This window comes from Psittacula echo (assembly GCF_963264785.1).
Source record: "Psittacula echo genome assembly, chromosome: 5".
Lineage (NCBI taxonomy): Eukaryota > Metazoa > Chordata > Aves > Psittaciformes > Psittacidae > Psittacula > Psittacula echo.
This window is the reverse complement of record NC_137739.1, coordinates 36,626,516-36,650,594: the sequence shown is the minus strand read 5'-3', so window position 1 is coordinate 36,650,594 and position 24,079 is coordinate 36,626,516. Positions and strand designations below refer to the sequence as shown.

The following is a 24,079-nucleotide window of genomic DNA, read 5'->3' as shown; positions in this document are numbered from 1 at the left end:
CTCTGTCCCCTGCTGCCTAAAACAGGGCAGTCAAATGCACCCCAAGATGCAAAGAATTCTTTCATTGGGACTTGGGTTGAAAAGGTGGGATGAGCTTGTGGATGATCTCTTCAGGGCAGGGACTCTGCCCATCTGGGTGGTTGCTCACCGGAGAGTACAGTGACTCCACATTGCTAATTCAGACCTGTAGGCATTACTGCAATATAAATTGCGAATAGTCATAATAATAATTAATAAACATGCTGAAACAAAACTGTTCTCCTTGTTTAATTAAGATTGGACTTCAGCAGCTTTATCTTGAGGTGAGTGGCTACTTGTTTGGTGCTCTGCCTTCACACTGTGCCTTGCCCTCCGTGGCTGGGGCAGGCAAGTCTTTGCTGTACAAATGAGAAGGTCTCTTTTTCACTCAAGCTCCTACTGAATGACTTTGAACCAGCATCTTGTTGACTGCCTCTCACCTGAGACAAAGGCTACAGCAAGAGAAACTGCAGCTGTAGAAGCCCAGTAGCTATCTTCACCTTGATGGGAAAGGAGACTGAACACATCCAGTGACAAGCATTAAGAACCAAAGGAAAATAGAAGTGGAAAGCTTTTGAATGAGCAGGCTTAGAAAGAGGCTCATGCATGGCTTGAAGCGAGAAAGTGGCAGTCCCCTGGAGCAAGGGGCACATGTTTGTGCACCGTACAAGATTCTCTTAAGGAGCACAGTGCTGCCGGGAGGCATTGCAGGTTCAGGAGCAGGGGGATTACCTGGAGGCTGCAGAACCTCCTTAGCACAAACCAAGCACTGGCTGGTGACATCCAAAAAACCTTCAGATATAGCTGGGGACCTACAAGCATTGGGTATCGAGTCCTCACCCTGAGGTGACAGCCAGGTCTCTGAGGAGCACTGAGCAGCACGTGGGTGAAGTCTCTGGAGCACAAGACCTGCCACCCAGCCACCCCATGTAAATGTATTCCTGGCCGGAGACATGGAGATGGCTGCACTGAACACCAGGCTGAGGCAGCTGGAAACAGGCAGCGAGCTCCAGCCTTGCTCATGGCTCCCTCCCATCCCACTTATTAGGGGGGCTAAAGGCTCAGCCCTTGACCCCTCACAAGCAGATGAGACAGAAAGGCATCCCTGAGGGCTCGTGCAGCCTGGGTGGGAGTAGGGTGAGCGTTCTCTGCCCCACACTTCAGTCTCTGCCGCTTTGAAGAAGCGCATCTGTAATCTTTACAAGGCCTTGAAGATAGGAGCACTCTGGCTACATGCTAAACCACACCAGCCATCTGCTCCACTCTCCCTGTGCCTTCCCCCCAAATCCATCCCCGCTGACCCAATCTAAGCCACAGCTATTGCCGTCACAGTGAAGATTTGTAGGGCTGTACCTGTCAACAGTGAACCAGGTAAATTCAAGGTCTTGGGCTCCTTTCTAAGGCAATTGGGAAGGAGGTAATGGAGGAATGGCTGTGCCAGGAGCCCAAGCAGCATCCACAGCTGAAAGGGTGGCAGGACAAACAGACAAGCAAGGCTGGTGCCATCACCCTAATGCTTTGCAACTCCAAGAAATGCCCTGCTCTGCAGTGGGGCTTACTGGGGAAGTATGGATCAGGGAGGCCATCAGAGCTAGTGCCAGGGTCCAGGAGAGCATCTAATTCCCAGGGTCCTGTTGCTGCCTGTTCAAAAAGAGATATAAAATGTTCACAGCGTGCATTGTAAAGGGCAAAATGGGGAATATAAGGGAAAGTAGCTCTTGACTCCTGAGCTGCCTGGCCACACTGGGCTCTTCATCCAAGCTGGACACTGTGGTGGCCCCAGAGGCACTTCTGAGCAGAGCTCACTCTGGGCAGCCTGAAGGGTTTGGGCCTGACAAAACAGGGCTGAGCCGGGGGTACTGTGGATTGGCATGGTACGGGCAAGCTCCACTGGTACGCTAGCCGTGCCCCTCTGTTGAGATGCAGGAGATAGGGCTGCAGCTCACCCAGCTGCCTGGGTACACCGGGGATGCAGACATACATGCAGGCTCTTGCAGGCTCAGGCTTCCTGATGGGGATCTCCTGTCCTCCTGGCTTTTTTAATGAGAACTTCTTGTAATCAACCCTGTAAAATTCAGGGTGGGGAGCTGTTATTTATTAATGTCCATTGTCTCCAGGGAAAGTGGAACTCCAGGGATCTGCTGGCAAAATCAGAGTCAGATGAGCTGCAGCATGGTATAGTATGGCAGGGAGTTACACACACTGCATGTGCACATATCCACACACATGCACACACATTCATCCTCTGGCTATCTCGTACAGGATGCCATCACAACCCACCTCTGCCACCATGTGCTTAGGTGTCTGCGGGTCCTCAAAGTTCTTTGCAGCAGCCTGCAAAGCCGGAATGATAGCAGAGGTGCAAAAGTCCTTTCTGGTGATTAATACATCATGTGTACAAAAAAGGTCTGTGGTGAACGGAGGCTGGAGCCGGGATTAATTGCATACCTTGAAGTGGAGAGATTTATGTAAGGAAACAGACTTGGCGGGCTGCCCCACTCTGGGCTGTGTTTACCTGCCTGCGCCTCCACACCTGTCATGCTGCAGCAGCAAAATATTATTTAATAACATTTGAAGGCACATCTTAATAGCTGAGCACCCTCCCCACCTTGCTCCACCTCCCCGGGTGCCGTCAAGAAGCTCTGCCTCACTCTTCCAGCCCCTTCAGCAGGCTCCTTGGGCCCGGAGTCAGCCCGCTACCCTCTGCGCACTCACCTGCAAGGAGCAGCCCCGTGACACTCTTCAAGTGCCCATGATCCAGGGAGAGGAGGGATGGGTGGAAGATGAAACAGGCTAATTAATGCTGGAGGCTGACCCCTGAACTGATGCTAGCTGAAGTTGCTTCCACAAAAATCCACAAGCAAAGAGAGCTTTCCTCCTCCTGAACTTGAAAACACCAACTGGACACACAAATATTTGCACGCGTGCAGGACTGCACGTGTGGTTTATACATATATATATATATATGAACAACACACTTCAAAATGTTCATAATGTCCATTCAAATAAGAGACAAATGTCGAACAAAATCCCGTTCAGAAATGCTTGAGCTTGAGGCTGTTTCTTGAAAGAAATTTGGTTATTGATTGCAGTTCGTTTGTTAATTTGCATATTTATCAGCAAGGGGCAAGACCAGAAAGTGCCCCATGGGCCTTTCATGGGAGCATGCACAGCTTTATTTCTTGCCAACAAAGCCCCTTGGTGATTATAAGCAAATGAGGGATCACTAAGGACTGTTGAAGAAGGGAAAGGAGAAATGCATCCTACCTGCTGGAGCACAGTCTCTCCTGCCAGAGCTTCCCTACTGGGATTACTGGGTTGGTCTCTACTGAAGGTGCTGGCTGTTTCACATACTCCCCTACTGCAGCAGCCAGTGTGTGATCCATTGAATGCTCACCCCAACCCAACAGCCTTGCCTGCCTGAGAAATGCCAACCCCAGCAATGAGCCACCAGCACACAGGCAGGCAGGAAAGCAAACACTCTCACCCAGAGGAGTAAACTTTGGCCTCGAACACCTTCAAGTAGAAAATACCCTGCATTACCGTGCAGCATGGCAGCGAAACGCCGGGTGTTAAGTGCAGGTGTAGTTCAAACAGTCTTGTCGGCTTTTCCTCCTCAGCCTGCCGCAGCGTGCCAAACCACAGTGTCTGGGAGCCCCATGCACCCTGCTAAAGCTGATCCCAACTCAAGGCAGCAGCTTCATCTTAACCAGAAACCTGAGAAAAATCACAGGAGACTTGTTTTCATATCGGTACAGTACTTCTGTAGCAAAGACACGTGAGGTGCACAGTGCTGCATCAGGGCGAGCCACGTGTGCAAGGACGTCAGTCTGGGTTCAGCTGAGCAACCCTGAATACAAGCATTTGGCATAGGCAGAAATGGGAGCACCTTTCCTTTCCACCCCGCTTCAGTGGCAGGGATGAACAATCCCAGCAGAAGCAAATAAATAATATTGTAATACGCTAAGAAATCATTGCCATCACTTCTCGAAAGCAAGGGCTATATTTCATCTGTGTTGGTACAGCACTAGCAGAACCAGAGTTGCCTGATGCTACCCAGAGAGGAGGCAAAATGGGGAGAGGTCAAACGAAACTTTGTCCGCATGACAACTGCCCCAGAGTTTTACACCTTCTCTTCCTGCAAAAGGCGCTTCCTTTCAGCACTATCATTGCCACTAACCCTGACTGTCCCAGTCCTGGTTCCCTCCTACATTACTGAAGGAAAACACTGGGGTTTGGGGTTTTTTTTTTTACCCCTGCAGAACAAACTTCAAAGCAGCAATAGAGACCTTGCCATTTCCATATGAAAAGACCAGGAGACCTGTTCTCCAGAGCCCCCCATACATGCTCATCCCGCCTCATTTCACCCGATAATCTCAGCAGGGGGCTCTGGAGGGGAAGGCCTGGCAGGAGCAGGGGGACAAGGTTCCCCAAGGTTAATTGCAAACTGCCTGCCGCATTCATCACAGCAGTGCCTGATTGATGGACACCATTAATCACCGCCCAGAGAGGCTGGAGGTAAGGCAGGAGCACTGGGGGGGCTGTGGGGACAGCGAAAGGGTGCCAGGATGGGAGGACTGACACCCAGCCAGTGCAAGTTGGGAGACATGCAGCTGCACATCTGCCTGCCTACAGAAAATACGTATGATAGGGCTTCTTTAAAGTCAGAGAAGTGTATCTGTCCCTTCATGTGCTGTAGTATATACGTGCCCTCCTGCAGTGCAAAGGGCAGAAGCAGCGGCAAAGAGAAGGTCACTCCAGCTCTTTGAAATTGCCTGTGGCTTTCAGTGGGAGATAGGATTTCAGATTCTAGCAAAGAGGAGGGCTCAGGACAAGGTAGGGGTGGACTTGTCTCACAGCTGTAAAGCAATTAATAGAGTTTCCATTTTCTTTATGGACTGAAATCTGCCTCAGTTTTATAGGAACAATGAAGGCAGTAAAGCCACCCAAGTGGGGTGAGATAAGGAGCTTGTGTAGCTGAGTGACTACATTTAGAGAGAGGATACCAGCATGTGCATTTTCTACCAATCCTGACAATTTAACACACTTTTTCTTTCACACTGCTCTTCCTGATGCTCGCATTTCAAGACAGGCTGAGGCTCTGCCTATAGTAATGAAATCTTCGTCAGTGTTAACTACCTGGCTGCAAGTGATAGCAAGGGCTTGCAATAGGGCTTTACACACTGCAATGGAACCTGCTGTGTTACCAAAGCATGCCATGCTTTCCACTGCAGAGGTATGAGCCATGCCTGGGCAGCTGTGCCAGGAGGCTTGCAATGATTTGCTTGTCCCACTGCCATTGCTTCTGACATAGGCTGAAGAACAACTCATGTTGATCTGACATTTCTCAGTTGTCTTCTTCATCCCACCTCCTGATGTTCCTTGCGTTGGCCACAGGAGTTAATGCCTCAAGAACATGTGCACATACCAGTAGTTCCCCTGAGCCTCTTGTTCAAAGCAACAAGACGAGAAGTGTGGTTTCTAATAGAAATATCCTGCAAGCTCACTTTTGAAACTTTTTCCATTAAACAGCTGTGTGACATTTTCGTGTTTTGTTCTTGCAATGTCAAAGGCAGAGGCATTTGAATTCCATACAACTGCTAGGACAGGAAAAACATATTATCCAGCTTTCGCTGGATGCATTTAGTGTCACTTACAAAATGAAGATTTGATGGCCAGTGGACAAGGCTGTGGGCTTTTTCAGTCTTATCTATGTATCAGATCTGGTATGGTTACCACCAGCAGTAAAGCGGGATCCATTTCTGATACTGCCTCAGATAGTACAGACATGATGCAAAGGCCACTGAAAGCTACAGCAACCTGGACTGCAGTGATGAATTCATTTGGGATGAATAGGTGCTACTTCGGAGATGAATTCTTGGATGAGTGGAAGTGCTTCAGCCTCCATGAGCACTCAAGTATATAGGGCAGGAGGCAACTCGTCTACCTGTAATCACTTAAACCTGGCTATGACTGACGCATCTACTCAACCAGGGACCCACCTACAGCCATCAGAAGGAAAAGGCATCACCCAGGGGCCGTTGATCGCATGTCAAATAGTAATCCTACAGCAAGCAGAATGAATTACTTTCAGAAAATGCTTCTGTCTTCGTGGGCTATTAACACAGATGACTAGTCAAATGACTAACTTAAAGCAGACACCACAGTCCTAGATGGCCGAAGGGAGATATTTAGGTTGGATTTTTATCCTCTCCCACTGCACCCAAGGATGCCTCTTTCACCACAGGCTGTTGACTTTCAAATAGAATTCCTGCAACATCCCCTGGCAGAGAAGAAATCATCATAAAATGTTGTTTTCTTTGATTTTTTTCTTTCTATAACTAAGGCTGTCAGGCTTGCGGACACAGTCATTATTTTAAGTATAGCTATCTGGGATTCCCAGGTAGGACTCTGTAATTCAGGAGTTATGCTGAATTAACTTACTCTACATCAGTTATCTCTTCCCAGAAGCACTTCTTCCTTTCTTTTTGCTCCCGGCAATGACTACATTTAGTTCTTTCACAGAGAGCATCTTTTAGCATGAGAATTTCTCCCCAGAGAGCTAATAATCAACAGCTACCTTACCTGAAGCCCCTATTTTAACCTGAATTACATTCCCTCTGTAGACCAGCATTAAAAAAAAAAAAAAAAAAAAAAGAAGATATAAATCCTTGTTAAAGTGTCATCATTGCCCAGTCGCAGTGTGTCTAGGCGTTTCCAGCGTGGTCCATGGCTCTTTGGGTGTCTATGGAAAAATTCAGCTCCCTTGGGAGCCTGTATTTGCTCACCAGCTTTGGCAGCCTGGGTGAATTGACATTTTCTACCATCACAGTCTCACTATGTTACTCCTGCCTTACAAAATCTGCCTGTTGAACTGCATCAACAGGGATGAGGGTGGGCTGGGCATCTTGTAGAGTGCAGCTTCTTTGCATGAAGGGAGGCATGGTCCTTGGGCCTGGAAACATCTCTAAGTCATGGTTGTTTTGCCATCCTGAGTGCATGTTTCAACGGCAACATTATTGTAAAACAGCTTTGTGTTTACCTTGTGTACAGAAAAGATAAAATCAGCATTTATATGCAAACATGAACCAACAAGGAATTTCAAAATCCTGCCATTTCACTCCTCCGAGAAGGAGAGCCAGGGTTATTGTGTAACCAGACACATCTGAAAGCTGGGGATTTTCTGGGTCTAAATTCAATTTAGATTATAAAAGGCTAATTTAGGATCTGACTGTATCACCTTGGGCAGCCAAAATAGGATCTGAAACACGTGGAGACAAGGACTTTAGGGTGGAGAGCTCTCTGTTTTGGACAACCTGGAGCACTGCGTGGATCTGAGCTCTCCCTGTGCCTATAAAGACAGTGAAGTAACATGGGACAGATGCTCAGCCAGGATGAGCCACTCAAGTCCGCTCTGATTTCCCCCTCTGCCCCAGGGGATGAGGGGTGTTCATGCTCCCACCGCAGCCCTGCCTTTCCAAGGCAGCCAGAGTGCACAGCTGGAGCAGAGCTCGACAGAGGTGCGGCTGCTTGAATGTCAAGGCCTGAAAGCATCAAACATGCAGGATAACGGATTTTATTGGGATTTCATAGCTGGAGTGCTGTATCATGCCTCCGTGCACTTATGATTGCTCAGGGACACATGCCAGGCTGGGGGGGGGGGGGGGTGTGGTAAAGGAGGGGAAGCTGGGAAATACGGGGTTCATGGCAGAGAGCTGCTCATGGTTTTCTAAAAGAAAATAGCCACTGTAAAAGCTTCAGGGCACAAGTTTATCCATCTCTTGGAGATCTTGATGGTTTTTAAGAACCCCAGAGAAAAAGGCTGACTCCATTTAACACAGAGCTTTAGCCCTTGATATGCAGCCTCAGCAGTGGGGAGCATGGCCCTGTCACTGGCTGATCAGAGGCATGTGCCTCTTGCTCCTCCAGTGCAGCCACACCAGGCCCAGGGCATCATTTCTAAATACCTTCACTGACTGTACAGATTATATGTAATGAGAGCCCAACGCAATAGATGCTTGCTTTCAATGGATTAAATGACCCCATGGGAAACACTTGTGAACATGACCACCTTCCTCATCACATCCAACACTGTGCCACTGGTCCCAGTGGTGGGTTCCCATGGGCAGAAGCCCCCATACAGGAGCACAGCTCCAGCAAGTGACTTAGCTCTGCCAAAGCAAGCAAAGACTAATAAAGATTGATTAACCAGCAGGAACTGAAGAGAAACAAATGCAGGCAGGAGAAAAGCAACCCACAGGCACAACAGGACAAGCTGCGGGTAGGCTTTTGCTGCACCCAGACCAGCATATGTTTGTTCCCTCCCCTAGCCAACATCCTTGGTGCAGGCTGTGGCTGGATATTTGCCCCTGAAAGGCTCCTGTGCCCATGTCTGAGCGCTTTCAGCCACCCCAACCCAAGCTTGGCTCTTTCCCTTCCCACAGGGCTGGCAGCTATTGGCATTTATATAGGGTGGAAAAAGGGACATACTCTCTTTGGGATAAACTTGTAAAACTTCTCTGCAACTCCACCTTGCTGCAGGATGCTGGGTAGATTGATCCACCCTGTAATAACTTCCCCATGCTCATGCTTCTGGTGCTATACCTGCCTTGAAGGGGCTAGTGGGGATGTAAAATGGAGCATCTGCCCAAGGGCCAGCACTCTCCCTCCTAGCTTCCACCCTTCTCTCACCCCGGCGTTTATTTACCCCGGGGGCACGAGGATAAATGGGGATAAGGAGGTAGAAAAGGTCGCCTGGGTAGTGGCCACAAAAGGGGACATTGTGCCTCTAGGGAGGGGGCGGAAAGTCCCAAGGAGCCGGGAGCACTTTGATGCAGTCTGGATGAAAGACGGGAGAGGTGAAGGGAGAGAGGAGGGGGAGCAAACAGGGGGAGGGGACGACACCAAAACCCAAAAGGCAACAAAACCTCTTCCAGCTGGGACACAAGATAGGACAGTCCCTTTATTTAGATGGATAGAGCTGGGCACAATGCGGCGTGGCCGGGAGCCACCCTGCCCCTGTTCCCCACCAACTCTTTCAAGCCTTCCCTGCTTCCCTCCCTCCTCAGCATCTTACTTTACTCCATTTTTCCCATTTTCTTTCTTTGAAAGAGGGCCACGGCTAATCCAGCTGTGCAGCGTGGCTTCATAGCAGGATGAAATAGCCTACGCTGAGCTCCTTCAGTGTTGTGTAAACTCTTCCTTGTCATCTCTGTACCAAGTGCCCTCCTCAGTGGCTGAAGAGAGCAGCCGCAAGACCTGGTTATTGTAACTTGTACAAGGATGCAGTGATGATGCTACTTCATTGAGTCAAGGCTGACAGTGGTGAGAAGCTGGGATGGGAAGGAAGCAGCACAATGCAGGTGGCGGTTTCGTTCACTTGCAAGGAATAGTCTCAGTCCTGTCCCCCCCAGATGCAGCAGAAGCAAACAATTTGCAGGCAGCTTGTCTTGCCTCCTGACCCAGCCCGTGTCCCCAGCAGTCCAAAAAGCTCCCTTCCTCTGCTCCCTGCCCAGCTCTCTGCTCCTTCTCTGGCTGATTTCTGCCATGAACACACCATGTCCAGCCCTTGTCCTATACCCCGGATCCCACCAAGGGTCCTGTCCATGTAGATCAGGCCCAAATGGCTATGGGATGTGCAAGACATGGACACTGCCTTTGCTTTCTCCAGCAGGTTTTACTGCACAGAGGGGATTAGTTATGATTTCTGCTGGGCCCAAAAGAGTGCTCAGAGGTTCTTTTAACACATTGCGTGCTTTTGTTTAATGGCAAGTCTTGCCTGCCAGCAACCATTAGCTCTCTTAAACATCATAAACAGAGTCAAGTTCAGCTTACACCAGGTCTGAACTTGGCTTAAGCACCAGTTTTTCTGCCAGTACATCACTGTTTTCAACTCCAGTCAGCACTGGTTTGAAGTTATTATAGTCTGGTGGCTGGGGTTTTTTTGGTGGTGTACGCATCCTAAATGAGCTTTGTGGTCTCCCCACTTCAAAAGCATCTCTGCTCTCACCCCTCTTTACTGGCTGTCCGCTAGAAAGACCAAAGACCAAAGGGTTATAAACTACCTCAGCAGCATCCCAGGTCCCTGCAACATGCAGGGGATACAACCTGCAGGACAGCTGTGGGCCTCTGGATAAGGATTTTGGGAGAGTCAGGTGAGGAGACAGTGCAGAGCTGTGCTGCCAGGGAACACCCAGACCTGGTCCCCATCCTTGCCTCTATTCAAATCAGACTGTAACACATTGTGCACTGCAAACTGCAAGCTTCTTGAAGCAAGTTTCACTCTTTCTCTCTGTTGGCCAGCTTGCTCTGATGCCAGGTGTCCTAGGTAAGGAGAAACAACGATGTCCATGCTTCTGCTGACACCAAATGGCTTCCCTTCATTAGGAGTAAATCCATGCTGCTGATAGACTGGTGTTAGGGATGTGGGAGCTGGGAGCCTGTGAGGAGGGTTTTGCAGGTCCTGTGCTGGTAAGAGGATGTTGGTATTTACTAATACTTCTATGCTAGATTTTTATTTACACAGTGGGTTTCACCTGCTCTTTCTGCAGGTTTATGGTTCTGCTAAAGGGACTGTGGCTCCTTTGTGAAGCCTTGAAGGAATTGCGTGTGGGATACAGAGAAAAAGGGAAAATGTGTTGCAGTATTGCAATACTTCCTACTGGTATTTAATATCCTGACAAAATTCACAATTAAAAAAAAAATCTCGAAGTGATTTACTCAAGGGAAAGATATTTACTGTGTTGTAAAAGTGTCAACATTTCACTTACAAATTGGTCGTTCTTTTGGCAGTGACTTTAACAGAAAATTCTCCTTGGGCTATCCTGCCTCTCTGTTGGTTTTTCTTCCCCTTTTAAGAAAAAACACCAAAACAAGCAACTTAAAAAGCAAGCACAATTTACTGAGTCTGGTGACTGGGTAACTATTGTACTGCAGGCTTCAAGTGGTGGGGCTGAGAGCAGGAGATGAAAGGAGATCAAGATGGGAGGGAGAGACCTGAGGCTTCTTCAGCAGTAAGGTGGATGCTCAAAGGTCAAAGCTTGAAGTACTGCTCCAGTCTCTGCAGCCAAACAACTGCCTTACCAGAAGTTTCTCCTTTTCTAGTGTTTATCCCTCTGATCTTCCTAACATCTAACCATAAACAGAAGCATTTATAGAGTTTGGGGGAGGAGCTCACAGCCTAGTACTTGAAGTCATTTCTCTGTGATTCTTGCTCTGATTTACTATACCTTCCACTCCTGACCGCTTTCTTGAGCTTGTTTCTCCATTTAATTTTTATGTTCCTCTACATGACTGTTTATTTCCTCTCTATTGTAAAACAACACTAATAACTTGAGCAGATATTAACTGTCTGTCTTGTCTCGGCTTTTTCCTGCTCATTGTGTGTGGATGCTAGTATTGGAGCCTACCATGCAGTTGGGGTTTCTCTAAGGATCTCCCTCCTGGCTCACCTGTGTGTAGCACAGCCATGTTAGGACTAGTGTGGGTCACTTCACTTATTCTTTTGCCACCTTGTTGTGCCCTGGAACAAAAGACAGGTGGCAACAGGATTAAGGGAGCAGGCAGCACTCTGCTGAAACTGAGGATCTATTCATCCTGATCTGAACAGCGATCTGTTACTGTAGTTTCTCAAGAACAGGGGAGCATCTCCATTTAAAATGCAGTGGAAATCCCAATCTTCAAAGTTTTTGACACATTTTCCCTAAGGTAAGGATGCTGATGTTTCCCTTCAATTTTCCACTCTTGGTGAGTGACAGCAGAGATGCAAAGCAGCCCTTCTTATGGAGAAGTGCCCTAGCTATGTCACTTCTCCCATTCTTATACTAGCTTTAGCCTCTTACTCACTAGATTTTTATTATGGGAAAATAATGGATGGAAGAAATTATTTGGATATAATAAAAAGACTGAGCACTGGTAATTGTGAAACCTCTCCATGCCCTCAGACACAGGAATCTACTCGCTTCTCCAAAGAGCAAGCCCCAGAGACCAGCTTGAGAAGACCTGTGGGGAGGTCCCAAGGTATGCTCTGAAAGCATCTGACAGAGCTTCTCTGTTCATGTGTGCCAGCGTGTGCCCAGATCTCAAAAGGAGCTGGGGGTTTTAAGTCATTTGTTATACTGCTAAATAGCCTCTTAAGGGTGCAACATTAATTGTGATTACAGCTGGTGCTGCTTTAATATTGATAGTCCCATTATTCCAGGTATACTTTTGGCTACTGCTTCATTGATGGTAGTTTCTGGGAAGAAAACCAAACCCTTGTTGATTGATGCCCAAAGTGGGCAAAACCAGGCCAGCTCTGCCTGCCATTGACTGGGCTGCCTTTCTCTCTTAACTCCTCACACTCCCAGGCTCCTGGCCCACATCCCATCCAGGTAAGAAAGGACTGAAAACTGTTACTGTTAGCCAGCTACGTTGTGACCTACATGAAGAGAGTGAAATGACCTGGGACTAGTCTTAGCACACAGCCATTTGCTCACAAACCATGGCAGGCAAAGAGCCTTGGTATGCAAACCAAAGGCTGATGGCTGCTCCTTACAGACTGGAGAAGAGGCAGGAGCAAGCTGACACACAGAAGCTCACCTCACTGTCTGCTGTGCTTGGTCTGTAATGAGATCATTACAAGGTGTTAATGTAACTGAACTGAAACCAAATGTTGACTGTACTCTGCAGAAGGATCTGCAGTAAAGCTGGTGATATTATGTGGTGGTAGGAAGAAGAGAAAGCCCTCTTTCCTTGGACTCCTCTCTCAATGCGCTCAGTCAGTGCTCTCCTGGAGAACCCTGTGGTGCTGGGACTCTGCTGCAGTCACTTGCCCTGCAAGGAGGGCCAGCAATGCCATCCTGCCATGGAGATGCTGCTGGGCACCCTCATGCCTGCTTCCTAGCACTTCTTGTGGTGCACAAGCCTCCAAGCAGGCTGCATAGCTGTTTCCTACAAAACTACTCTTTTTAATAGCACATGAAGGAATTTGGAAGGAGTGTAGCCATGGAGCTGAACGTGAGGTTGCCAATGAGGAGTGACAGTATCATTTAAACACTACAGTGCAATAATGCATGGTTCATTGCAAGGAACCATGTGCTGGGCTTCATGGTAAGGAGAAAAGCTTCAGCCTGGTCAACTCAAAATGCCAAAGGAAGGGACCATGGTTGAAAATTGGAGAGTGCTTTCAGCCCAGGGAGGGGGGCAGCTAATCCTGACACCATCCTGAAACTCATTTCTGCTTCATTAGACATGTTTGTGACCTGTGGAATGCTGTTGAAGAAGATGGGGACTCATCAGTGGAAGCAGATATGAGAGGTTTGCAGAAGTGTGTTTTGTAGCTGCACATTGACAAGCCTGTGCCTCCCAGCTTGCTGCTGCTGCGTTCCTCCTGCCTCCCCTTCCCGCTTAATTCTCAGGATTCCTCAGCATATTTCTTCTGCCTGAATCTGACTCTTCTGCAGCCCTGTAAGTTACGGCTGGGTTTGTGTCTTCCTGGGGAGCCGGAGTTTACATTTTTGGCACGAATTTCTACCTATACATGTAAAGAGAAATGATGTGCTCATCAGAGATGTTCACCATCCCTGCTGCTGGTGTTTTGGGTAGCTGGCACCCAGGGTTCCTGGAAGCCCTCCAAGTAGTCCTTGGTTGGTGACAGCTAACCTGGACCTGAAGGTCTCACTGTCACATGAAGGTGACTGCTCCAAGCTGAGAAGGCAGATCTAGTGTTATTCTTGCTGCTTAGAGGTGACTCTTATGGTCAGAGGGCTTTCCTCTCCAAGTCTTTGCTCTGGCGCTATTTTGCATAAATGAAGTAGAGAGGTCCAGGGGTGAACTTTTAGAGTTGGGCAGTCTTCTCAACATGGATCGAGCAGTCTTCAGGCAGCTGCTGAACAGAACAGGAGTGAGATGGACAGGCTGAAGGTATCTGCTGTCTCTGCAACCAAAGAACCTATTTTGCATCCTCCTTAATGCTTTATTTAAAGGGCAGAATGATTCAATACCCTTTTCTCTGGTTTAGCCTCTTCAGCAGCTTGATCTCATAATCTGCTAGTGACTTGTGATTACCACAGTTGGGGAAAGAAGTCCCTTTGTCCATCTTGTGTTTCTAAAACAGGCACACGTCCTTCTCTCTGCACCCTCTTTCCCCTCAAGTGCTTTGAAGACTCATGACCACCTGTATTTTTTCCAAAGTAAATTGTACATTCCTGATTTTCCTCTATTTATTTTTTACTGAAACACTGGCTGACAGCATTAAAGTAACTTGTGATGCTGACTAAGCTTTCTTTTTTTCCTAATATTGCTTAAGTGAAAACTGCTCAAAGCTAATTCTTTGCCAATACAGATACAGTTGATGCTGCTTTAATGTTGCTGCAACAGTGATCTGATGAATGTAGCAACGATGCTGGGAGTTACTTGACTGAGAGACAAATATTGCTTTTGGAAATATGAAAATGATTGGTGCTGCTACAGAAGGAAAACAAACACACTGCCAAGCAGTAGTAAAACGTTCTAAACAAATCCATTCTCCCGTAATGGGATGCTTGTGCAGATAAATGCAGCAGTCTTGATTTCTAAATTGCTTGGAAAGGATTGCATGTTGTTGCTTTAGTCTGAGAATAAGTATGAAGGAATCTGCATGGGTGTACGCCTGAATGAATTTTTGGAGGTCACCTGTGAGGATGAGGCTCCTAAGCCCTCACTGGGAAAGGTATCATGTCACCTACCCCACCAGCTTCTGCTGCTGCCAAGCATAGCAGATCATTTAACACTCAGGTCAGCTCACAGCTCTTGCTCCTCCTACCTGTGGGGCTGTTGAAGAGACATACAGGGCACAATCTTTGCAAGCAATTTATCAAGCATCTGAATTCCCAGGGCTTTTCAAACAGACCGTTTATTGAAGCAACTTTGATTAGGGAATGAACTTGAAGCACAACAACTATTACTCTTTTTTACAGGCTGCTCAACGCTACTTGCTGTTAGAGCCTGCATTTTCCCGTGGAGATTTTTCGCTCCTCAAATGGAATCATGTGTGGAATACTCTTGCAAATCTGGATTACAAAGCACCCACTGCTATTATTGAATTTTGGACTGCTGAGTGATAAACTCCTGGAAACTTCACTTTGCTGTGTTAGTACTGGGAAAGCACATTATACACACAGTCTCTGTAAAGTAGGTCAATTTTAATAACCCTTTCTCCTATGTGTTCATTCATCATATTCTATGGGCCAGCCCATTTTGCTCCATTCAGCTATTAACATTCACTAGAGCTATTTAAGGGAAGTAACAGCCTCTGCTGTAGTTTTTCATGTCACCATAACTGTTTTGTTTTACAGCTATCTCGCTTCAGCATGAGCCCAAAGTAAGGGACAGAGCTCAGAAGTCTCTGACAGCAGTTTCTAAGGAGCAATTCATGTTTGCTTATTGTCTTTAGATAAAGCGTATGTACAGTCAGCTGAAGTTAGAGCAGGTTAGAGTGGGACACTATCGGTTACATGCGGTTTTTTGAATGACAATGCTCTCAGAGATGCTGCTCCCCTTAATAAAGGCACCCTAAGCTAATGCCTGAGAGTAGCTGGCAGGACAAACAGATTTCAGATACCCACTCCCCCTTAACCTTCCCATGACTTTCCCATTGCTGTAGGCCAGGGCAAGACAGCCTGCACCACATTCTGCATGTCCAGGAGACAAGTTTCCATCCCTGAAGTTGGCTTGCCTCCTATACACATTTACATCTCCTCATACATCATCTCTGTGGTACTTGCATCCAATACTGAGTTCATAAAACTTGAAGGGGGGAGGGAAGCAGGCCTGGAGGTTATGCTGTGCTGCTTCTTATTCCCTTCTGCACATGAAACATGGTCCAGCGGAACGGTCTCTCTTCTCTCTCACTCATTACTCCCCTCTCCCACCCTCTCAGCCTGAAATTACCTTGGACATTTCTGTCCAATACATGCATCTTGCAGCCCCGAAGCCATTTATAAATAGATTTTTATTTATAAAGTCAATTTACATAAAATACGATACTCTCTTAAAAACTGCATATATACAACTTAAGAAATCATAGCAAGTGCATACAAAAATGCCTTCAACACGTTTTTTTAAAAAACCCCAAACTTCAGTTTTCAGAGAAGTGGACCTTCACACCAGGCAAACTCGGACACCACATTAAGACACAACGTAACTTTACAGCCTTTTACTAAAGTGTTCAGAGAGAAAAAACAAACCAACAAAACACAGTACCTTTTTATCTAAACCGTGTATGTTTCCAAAACATTCTAGCTGGCAGTATTCAAGAACAAGGGAATAGGACTTGCTAAAAAATAGAACCATCTCCTCACCCCTTTTCTCTAAAGTTTCTTGTACAAAAATAAGTCTTCATACACCAGTGTTCCCATAGACAGTTCAAGTTACATGTAAAATAGAATCTGACATGATAAAAAATTCCCTCCCCCTCCAGAAGCAAGGAAGCATCAAGTGGTTTTAATTTCTTTTTTTCCACCCCTCCAAAGCATCACCAGAGACCAGCCGTGGGGGGAAGCGGGGTCGCCCGGGCCTCCTCTCCGTCGGCCGCTCCCGGCGGGCAGGCAGAGTCGCTGCCCGGAGCCGGTGGCGGAGTCCCGCAGTCATTTACACCATTGCACTTTCCACAGCCCGAAGACAACGGGTGAACCCGGCGAGAAAAGCAGCCAGCGGGGAGTGAGTATTTCGAGGAGGATGCTGACTGCTGCTGAGAGCGAGAGCGCCGAGTTACTGCTGGCTGAGCGCGGCTGCAGAGAGATGTGCAGAGAACCCCGATGGGTGCGTGCCCCGCTGACCCCGGCGCAGGGGACGGTAGAAGCGGCCCCCGTCCCGCCGCCCTCCGGACCCCCTCACCTGCAGCCGGGTCAGTAGCTCCCGAGCCAGCTGGTAAAGTCCAGCAGCTCCCGCTCCTCGGGGCTCAGCGCTGCGTCGTAGCCGCTCTCGTCGGAGGAACAAGGCGAGCCGGGCACGGAGGAGGCGAAGGAGGGCGAGGCGGAGGAGTAGCCGCCGCCGCAGCCGCCTTCCCCGACGGCCGCCCTCCCGCGGCCGTCGGGGAAGGCGGCTGAGGCGGCGTCGTGCTCATCGAGGAGCCGCTGCAAGGCGCGGATGTATTCGACGGCGGAGCGGAGGGTCTCCACTTTGCTCATCTTCTTGCTGGCGGCGCCGTGCGGGACGTGCTGCCGGAGGGCGGCGAAGCCCAGGTTGACGAGCCGCACGCGGTTGCGCTCCCGCTCGTTCCGACGGGCCACGGCGGCCGCCGCCGTCGCCGCCCCGGTGCCCGGCAGGGCGGCAAAAGCCAGGCGGCGCTTGCAGCGCAGCAGCTCGGGGGACGGGGGCCGCCGGCGGCAGCGAGGGGCGGCTGGGGGCAGGGGCGGCAGCGGCAGGGCCCCGCCGTTCATCGCCGGACGGCCACGGCGACGGCTGGCTGAGAGCGCGGAGTGGGAGGAAAAAAAAAAGAAAAAGTAAAAAAAATATAAAATATATTTTTAAACCCACAAAATTTAACGGGGAGAGGGGGGCTGGGCACCGGAGTTTGTATATTCCTACACACAACAGCCCCCGCCCCGTCCGCTCCCGCCGCCGCTCCCGCTCGTCTGCGGTGGCCGCCGCCGCCGGGACAGCCCTTATCAACGCGGCGCCGCTCGCGAGCCCCCGCCGGCCGCACGCGCCGCGCACGCTGCGCCACGCGCGCCCGCCGCCGCCGCGCCAACCCCTCCCGCCCTCCCCCAGCGCGCGCCCCCGCCCCCGCGCGCGGCCGGCGCGTGGCGCCGCCAGCCCCTGCAAACCCCAACACTGCCCCCCCCTCCCCCCTCCCGCCGCTTCTCATCCCCCGTTGCCGTGCCCCGGGGGTGCGCTCACACACACACACACACACACACACACACACACACACACACACACACGCTCACGCACACTTTGGAACGTTCTCCTTTTCTCACCCCGTCTGTTTTTTGCGTTTTTAATATTTTGTTGTAATTTTCATTATTTACGGAGGGAGGGGCTCCCCTGTGGCCCCGCCTCCCTCCGCACACAGGTGTTCCCCCTGACCCGGTGCGGTGCCAGCTCCGGGTCCCGACCCGTCCAATGCGCCGTTTCCCCCCCAAACCGAACCGCGCACCCGGAGGGGCGGCAGCGGCGGGGCAGGAGGGGAGCGGCCGCTGAAGCGCGGCTGCCCGCGGGACTCTGCCCGCGGAGCGGTGGGGTGAGCAGCCCTGCCGTCGGACACCGGTTGGTTTGATTTGCAAAGCGAGGGGATACACCGGGGCTCGGCTTTGTACCAAACAAAACTGAATACAAACGTACAGCAGTTGCGTGAGTCACCGTGCCAAGGCCGTTCTCTGCAAGACTTTTAAGGCCTAAACAAGAGTTTCAAGGATAAAGGTGTGGAGAGGAGAAGTAAAATGCAAAGCTCTTGTGGCTCAGGGCCTGCAGCCGGGCTCCCCTCTGCCGTGGCCAGCAGCCCCTCCCGCTGTCCCCCAAGCCAGCCATGCTTCCAACTCTGGGAGGAACAACAATAGGGTGCAGTGCTTTTGGAGAGATGAATTTAATGGGGAGGACAAAGGTGCTACTTCTTCATATCCTGGGAGCTTATGGTGAGAAATAACTTGCAGGGTGTTTTGCTAATCAAACAGGGTGGGTGAAGGGGATGCTATGCATACCTGCTGCCCAGGGGTTGCAGACCACTCTCGGCTTCAGCACAGCTTGTCAGATGTTCTACCCCTGGGTCTTTGCTCCTGCCCAGCCTTAAGAAAACACCAGCCAAAAACAGTGTGATGCTAAAACATCTCCAACAGACCCTCTCCGACAGACAGTGAGGCTCTGCAGCATGATTCAGGTATCAAAGTAAGGATCTGTACCCCCGTGGCTACCCTGACCCACTCTGGTGATGCTCCTAGGGTGTATCTAAGCCAAAAATAGTAATCCTTGATTTCTCGATGTGACATAGAGGGGACTTTTTTCTACCTGCATGGGTATTCAAGGAGCAGTAAGGCTCCACCACATTGGAAGAGGGGTATTTTTCCTGGGGATCGGTTGCAATGGCAGCAGGTTGATGGAGGTTGCAGCATCAGAGGCAGCTGGGCTGAAATTCCTGGAAGTGATATGAAGGAGCCTGCAAGTGCTTTGCATTTTTGACAATTCCACTCAAGCATGCATCAGACTTAGCACCCAAATTCAGTGGCTTTTGAGACGTTTTTGGCCTTGCCATAGGCCTCAGGGGAAAACTGTGAGCAGCCGCATGGCTCCTCTGAAGGGTTTGGTGCAGGTGGGAGCGTTTTGCCTGGTGGGCTCCTGGGAAGCCCAGTCTAAACATGGTTGTCTGCGTGATCATCTGCTCAGCTCAAGCCATGGTGCTTGTCATCAGCGCCTGCAAAGCTGTTGTGGCTGGCACAGGGGCTTCCCTTATGCCCATCACCTGCCAAAAGTGAGAGTAAAATGCAACTGATTTCGGATGTCATGGCGCGTTTGGCACGGGTGTCATCAAGAACGCAGCAGACAGATACTGGGTCAGTGCCACTGTGACCTACATGTTACAGGCAGCTGAGGGGAGATTTCAAATTCTTTTTTACCAAAACTTTCTGGACCTCAGTGGAAAGCAATAGAGGTTCTGTTGCAGTAAGACTTGAGAGAGTGAATGCCAGAAATAAATGGCAATGGGAGTTGAGCAGCCCTATTCTTGGTGAGCAGGCAAGTCCCTTTTTGCCAGGCTGGGCTCTGCTTACATTAGTTTTGCTGGGAGCAGGGCTAGAGCTGTGTTATCAGGCCTGTCACTTGCACAGCTGGCTCCTGAGCAATTAGAAACATAAAATCATAGGTTGGTTTGGGTTGGAAGGGACCTTAAAGATCATCTTGTTCCAACCCCCCTGCCACGGGCGGGGACACCTTCCACTAGACCAGGTTGCTCAAAGCCCCATCCTACCTGGCCTTGAACACTGCCAGGGATGGGGCAGCCACAGCTTCTCTGGGCAACCTGTGCCAGTGCCTCACCACACTCACAGTAAAGAACTTCTTCCTAATATCTACCCTAAATTCCTCCGTTTAAGTTATGGTTTACAATTAGACACTGTGTGGAAAAGAAAAAAAGAATTGATTCTAAGTAGGAAGGTGTGCTTTAGAGCTATGAGTACAGTTGTTTCACTTCTGAGGGGGGAAGAAGTTTACTTGAGTTTATTTTTGTCAGGGAACTCCCTATTTTCAGCCTATGCTCTCCTCAAATGTAAACTTTCCTGGGCTTGCTGAACTTTATTTGATAACTCTTCTGACATTTTTTTTTTTCACTTATAATTAATTTCAAAATGCCTGGGAATCACTGGAGGGTTTCTGGAAATAATGATAAATAAAAACATCATTTGGAGATGTTATGATTTCTCTCCAGTTTTGTTTCTTCCAAGGAAGCCTCCAGCCAGCCTTGTTTCCATTCACAGCAGAGTTGTATGGTGCATCTGAAGCTTAGCAAAGCCCAGCACCTCCCCCTTTTCTCCTCTCCTTCCCTTCTTGAAAAGAGATAGCCCGGGTTTAAAAGTTGATTTTTAGCTTTGATTGTGCGTATGTGCTATATGAATGCTAAGCAGCCTTTAGAATGCATCCTTGTGATGTGCCTGGAAAGGCAGACACAGGCTGTGAGGTCTCCCTGGCTTCCCGTCATTCATATAACTTCAGTGCAGCTTGATATGGGCATGTTTTATCGATGAGTGAGCTCTAGGGTGAATATAGGTGTCTTACGGGCAGTAGTTGAGGGACTGAATGGCCTGAGCCATGACACTTGTAAATCTGCCACAGCTGGAGCTATTTTCTGCTGTGGAGGAGAGGTACTTTCCCTAACGCTGGTGTGGGCTGGCAAAGGAGGAGGCTCCTGAGAGGCAGGAGGGGCCTGGCATGGATGTGTCCTGCCTCGACAATGAGTGCAGCTTTGCTTCCTGGGGAAGCTTCCTCTTCCCTGCCTCCAGCCCATTCTTTTACGGGAGCATGAGCAGCAACACTGCAAAGCCAAGGGAGACGTTTCTCTTACCTGCTACCTTGCTGGAGTTCAAGCAGCTGGGGCTGGGATGCTGCTATTATATCACTGGTGTCTGCGTTGACAGAGCGAAAGCCAGAAAAGTGGATGGCGAGAAACCACTAGCATGAATTTAGCCTCTTCTCCTCCATTTGTGCTTAGTCTTCCAGGTTCACCCCATGCGGCATTAACACATTAAATCCCTTGGCTCTTTTAGGACACCCATCTGATAGTGTGAGCAACAGTTCCCTTCACTCAGAAGAAGGTTGGATGCTTTAGCTCTGCAAAAAAATAGGTGTGGCTTTGTTCCTCTTTTTAAATCAATCCTTTCCTCCTGGATGAGGTGGCAGGTACTTCTGACACCCGTGCAGCTGCGGATGCTGGTGTGTATTTTCACAGCCTAACAGAAGGCTGCAAACAGCCACAAAACTGGAGGAAGAGAGCACCTGGTCTCCCCTGGGTATTTTTAGCCTCGCTACCCTCTTTCTGTGCTCTGGCTGATAACCAGGGATAAGGGAGGAAGCCACAGGCAGAAGCTGTAGTCACCTGCGGTTTTTGCACTGCGTTTGAGGGTGATAAGTTGTGCTCTTGCAAAGGGAACCAACTGATAAAACCCAGCAGGACAGGCAGGAGGCCAAGTCTTGCCAGAAAAGCCACACTGCCATCCCACCCATGCGCTGGCTGCAAGGATGGTTCCCTGGCATGCTGGCAGCCCTGCTGCTCTTCCCGCTGGGATGAAGCTGGGGGAACACGATATTCACACTGGAGATGTGAGAAGCATCAGAGGACATGGGCCAACTACTCAGGAATAAGCAACCATACCAGACAACCAGACAACCATACCAGAGAAACATCAGTTTAAGTCCAGGTGTTTAACGTTACAATCTGCTCTGGGAGCTTGGTGAAGGTGCAGGGAAGGTGCCTGTTTTTATGGCTGGAGAAAAAGAGGTAGAGCATCTGTTGTGAAGAGACCAGGAGCCCTTCCAAGGGGTGTAGATGATGATTTTGTGACCTCTCAGCTGAGGTGCGAGGCTTCTGCAGGGACAGATGAGACCTTCGTGAAACTGGGAAGGGAACCTCGTATCTATTTCCTTCAAAAGTCCACTTGCATCACCCAGGCCTTCAGGAAGGGTTTCTGCTGGCCTGTGGGGACCTCTAGCGTGGGATTCGGCTTTGCACAGGCCTCCCCGGTGGCAAGAGTTTAGGGCTGGTAAGGAAAACTGGCCTGTAGAGGAAAATGAAGATGGGCTGTAAGGTTCTTCTCTTGTCACTCGCTGTGAAACAGGCTCCAGGTGTGTTCACGGTAGGTGGCAAGGCTGTCCCCCGCTTCCAGCTGACCATTGCTCTTGGCTGGGCTTCCCTAGCTGATTTTACACACAGAGCTGTGCTTTGTACCTTCTTGCAACCCTTCCAGATTTAACCTGTAACTCCACCTGTGGACCAGCCCTGCTGCTTTTGTACCACTGGTCATTCCCCTTGAAAATGCAGGTAACAATGCAACCATCTCTCCCATAGTGCCAGAAGAAGTGATGGGTGCTAACAGCTCTGTGTTCAAATGCAGTCCTGACTCCACCACAATGTTTTATAAGGCGCTTTCTCACCTTGCCTTTCCCCAGGGGACCTGCTTCTGGACATGGGTGTATGGGCATCAGCTGCATCACCAGTCTGTTACCCTCTCTCTGTAGTCCTCCCTCTACTGCTCTCCTTCCCCACTGTCCATCCAGTGGTCTTTCTCAGGTGATTTCCAGCCGGTGGCTGGAGAAGGAAGGTCTCCATGTGTACATGGGTACATCAGCATCCCCCGCTGCACATCAGAGATCCCCATCAGGGTAGAGACCCACGAGCCATGGGGGACGCCTGATTGTAGAAAGAGCTGTGGCAGCTCTCCTTGCTGTCTCGAGAGGTTGCAACCAAGATGTTTTGCAAGAAACTTACAAGAAAGCTAGCGATGTAGTCGGAAAATCATTACATGCTTTTTCCTGTTTACATGGGTTTGTGCAACACACTTTCTCTTGCTCCCATTTGCTCTCCAGAATGCATTTTCCTTCCTTTTTTCACTCCCCTCCACCACCTTCTATATCATTTTCCTGTAGCTACAATTACTGATGTGGGATGGTTTTACCTTTTCTCCCCCTTTCTTTGCCATGTAGGGAGGGTGCCACTTGTCTAGCTCTGAAAGTAAGGATGATTAAGACATTCAGTCATCAAGACTCCCTTTGGCCAGATTGTTCTTGAGGCTTTTCTGCAATTTACTTTCCGGAAATATGCATCCAGCAGGTAGCTGGTTTTGAAGACCAGAAGTCACCTGAGTCTTCTGTAGCTGTGGGTCAATGGGTTTTTCAGTGTTATGAAAGGGGAAAGAATGGAGTCAAAAGGTCCGTGGACAGCAAAGGTCTCCTGAGCAGGGGGTTATATTTATGTATAGCCATTTTCCTGAATAAAATGCTACCAAGGGGATTTTTATCCATAATCTGCAAATAAAAATTTTAGTAGGGTCCCAGCCAAAGGTTATTGCCATGTGGTGATTTTTAATTGGAGAGCGAAGGCTTTCATGCAGATCCTGTTTGGGGGTTTGATCTCTTTTTTAAGCAATAGGTTGGGGTTGGTTTTTTTTCTAATGTTTTCCTAAACTTTTTCACAAGATAGTATTTAAGCAGATTGAAAAAAAAAAAAAAAAAAAAAGAAAAAGTTAGTGACAGTGTTCATTAAAGCAAAACTGCCTCCCGGTGACAGTGGAAAAAGGAGCATTTCGATACTGACTCATGACTGAACAGTTACAAAAATTGTTTTAAGAACCGTAGCTCCAAACTCCATGAAAGGCTGATTTTTCTTATGCTTTTCCTCCTCTCCCAGTTGGCTACATGTCGGAGCTGATGGCAGCCCACCGACAGCCCAGGCAGAAGGCAGCTGCTCTAACCAAGATTTAGTAGTCGGGCAGGAGGAGGTGCAGCAGCACGTGGTGGGGACTACACTTCCCGAGAGGCCCTGCTGTGGCCATGCCTCCCTTTGGGGAAACCCAGGCTTTATCAAGAGCTGGAGGGACAACTGCCAGCTCGCTCTGGGGACAAG

General features: G+C 49.2%; 1 protein-coding gene across 4 annotated transcripts; it reads right to left on the bottom strand.

Moving 5' to 3' along the window:
* Positions 1-15,969: 15,969 nt before the first annotated feature.
* ASCL2 (achaete-scute family bHLH transcription factor 2) lies at positions 15,970-21,165 on the bottom strand. 4 transcript variants are annotated; one of them, XM_080619587.1, is made up of 2 exons: positions 21,026-21,165; positions 15,970-17,443 (listed from the first exon to the last, which is right to left on the bottom strand). In XM_080619587.1, exon 2 carries the CDS (start codon positions 17,415-17,417, stop codon positions 16,884-16,886), a length of 534 nt encoding a protein of 177 aa, XP_080475713.1. In that variant the 5' UTR covers positions 17,418-17,443; positions 21,026-21,165; the 3' UTR covers positions 15,970-16,883. The 4 variants fall into 4 exon arrangements, with proteins under 4 accessions (XP_080475713.1, XP_080475710.1, XP_080475711.1 ...); XM_080619584.1 differs by lacking the exon at positions 21,026-21,165 and having other exon boundaries at positions 15,970-16,766; positions 16,873-17,705; XM_080619585.1 differs by lacking the exon at positions 21,026-21,165 and adding an exon at positions 17,566-17,602.
* Between the last annotated feature and the right edge of the window lie 2,914 nt (positions 21,166-24,079).

What these genes read in the sequence shown, in the direction of transcription:
- ASCL2 (XM_080619587.1), bottom strand. Translation starts at nt 17,417, where the DNA reads ATGAACGGCGGGGCCCTGCCGCTGCCGCCCCTGCCCCCAGCCGCCCCT.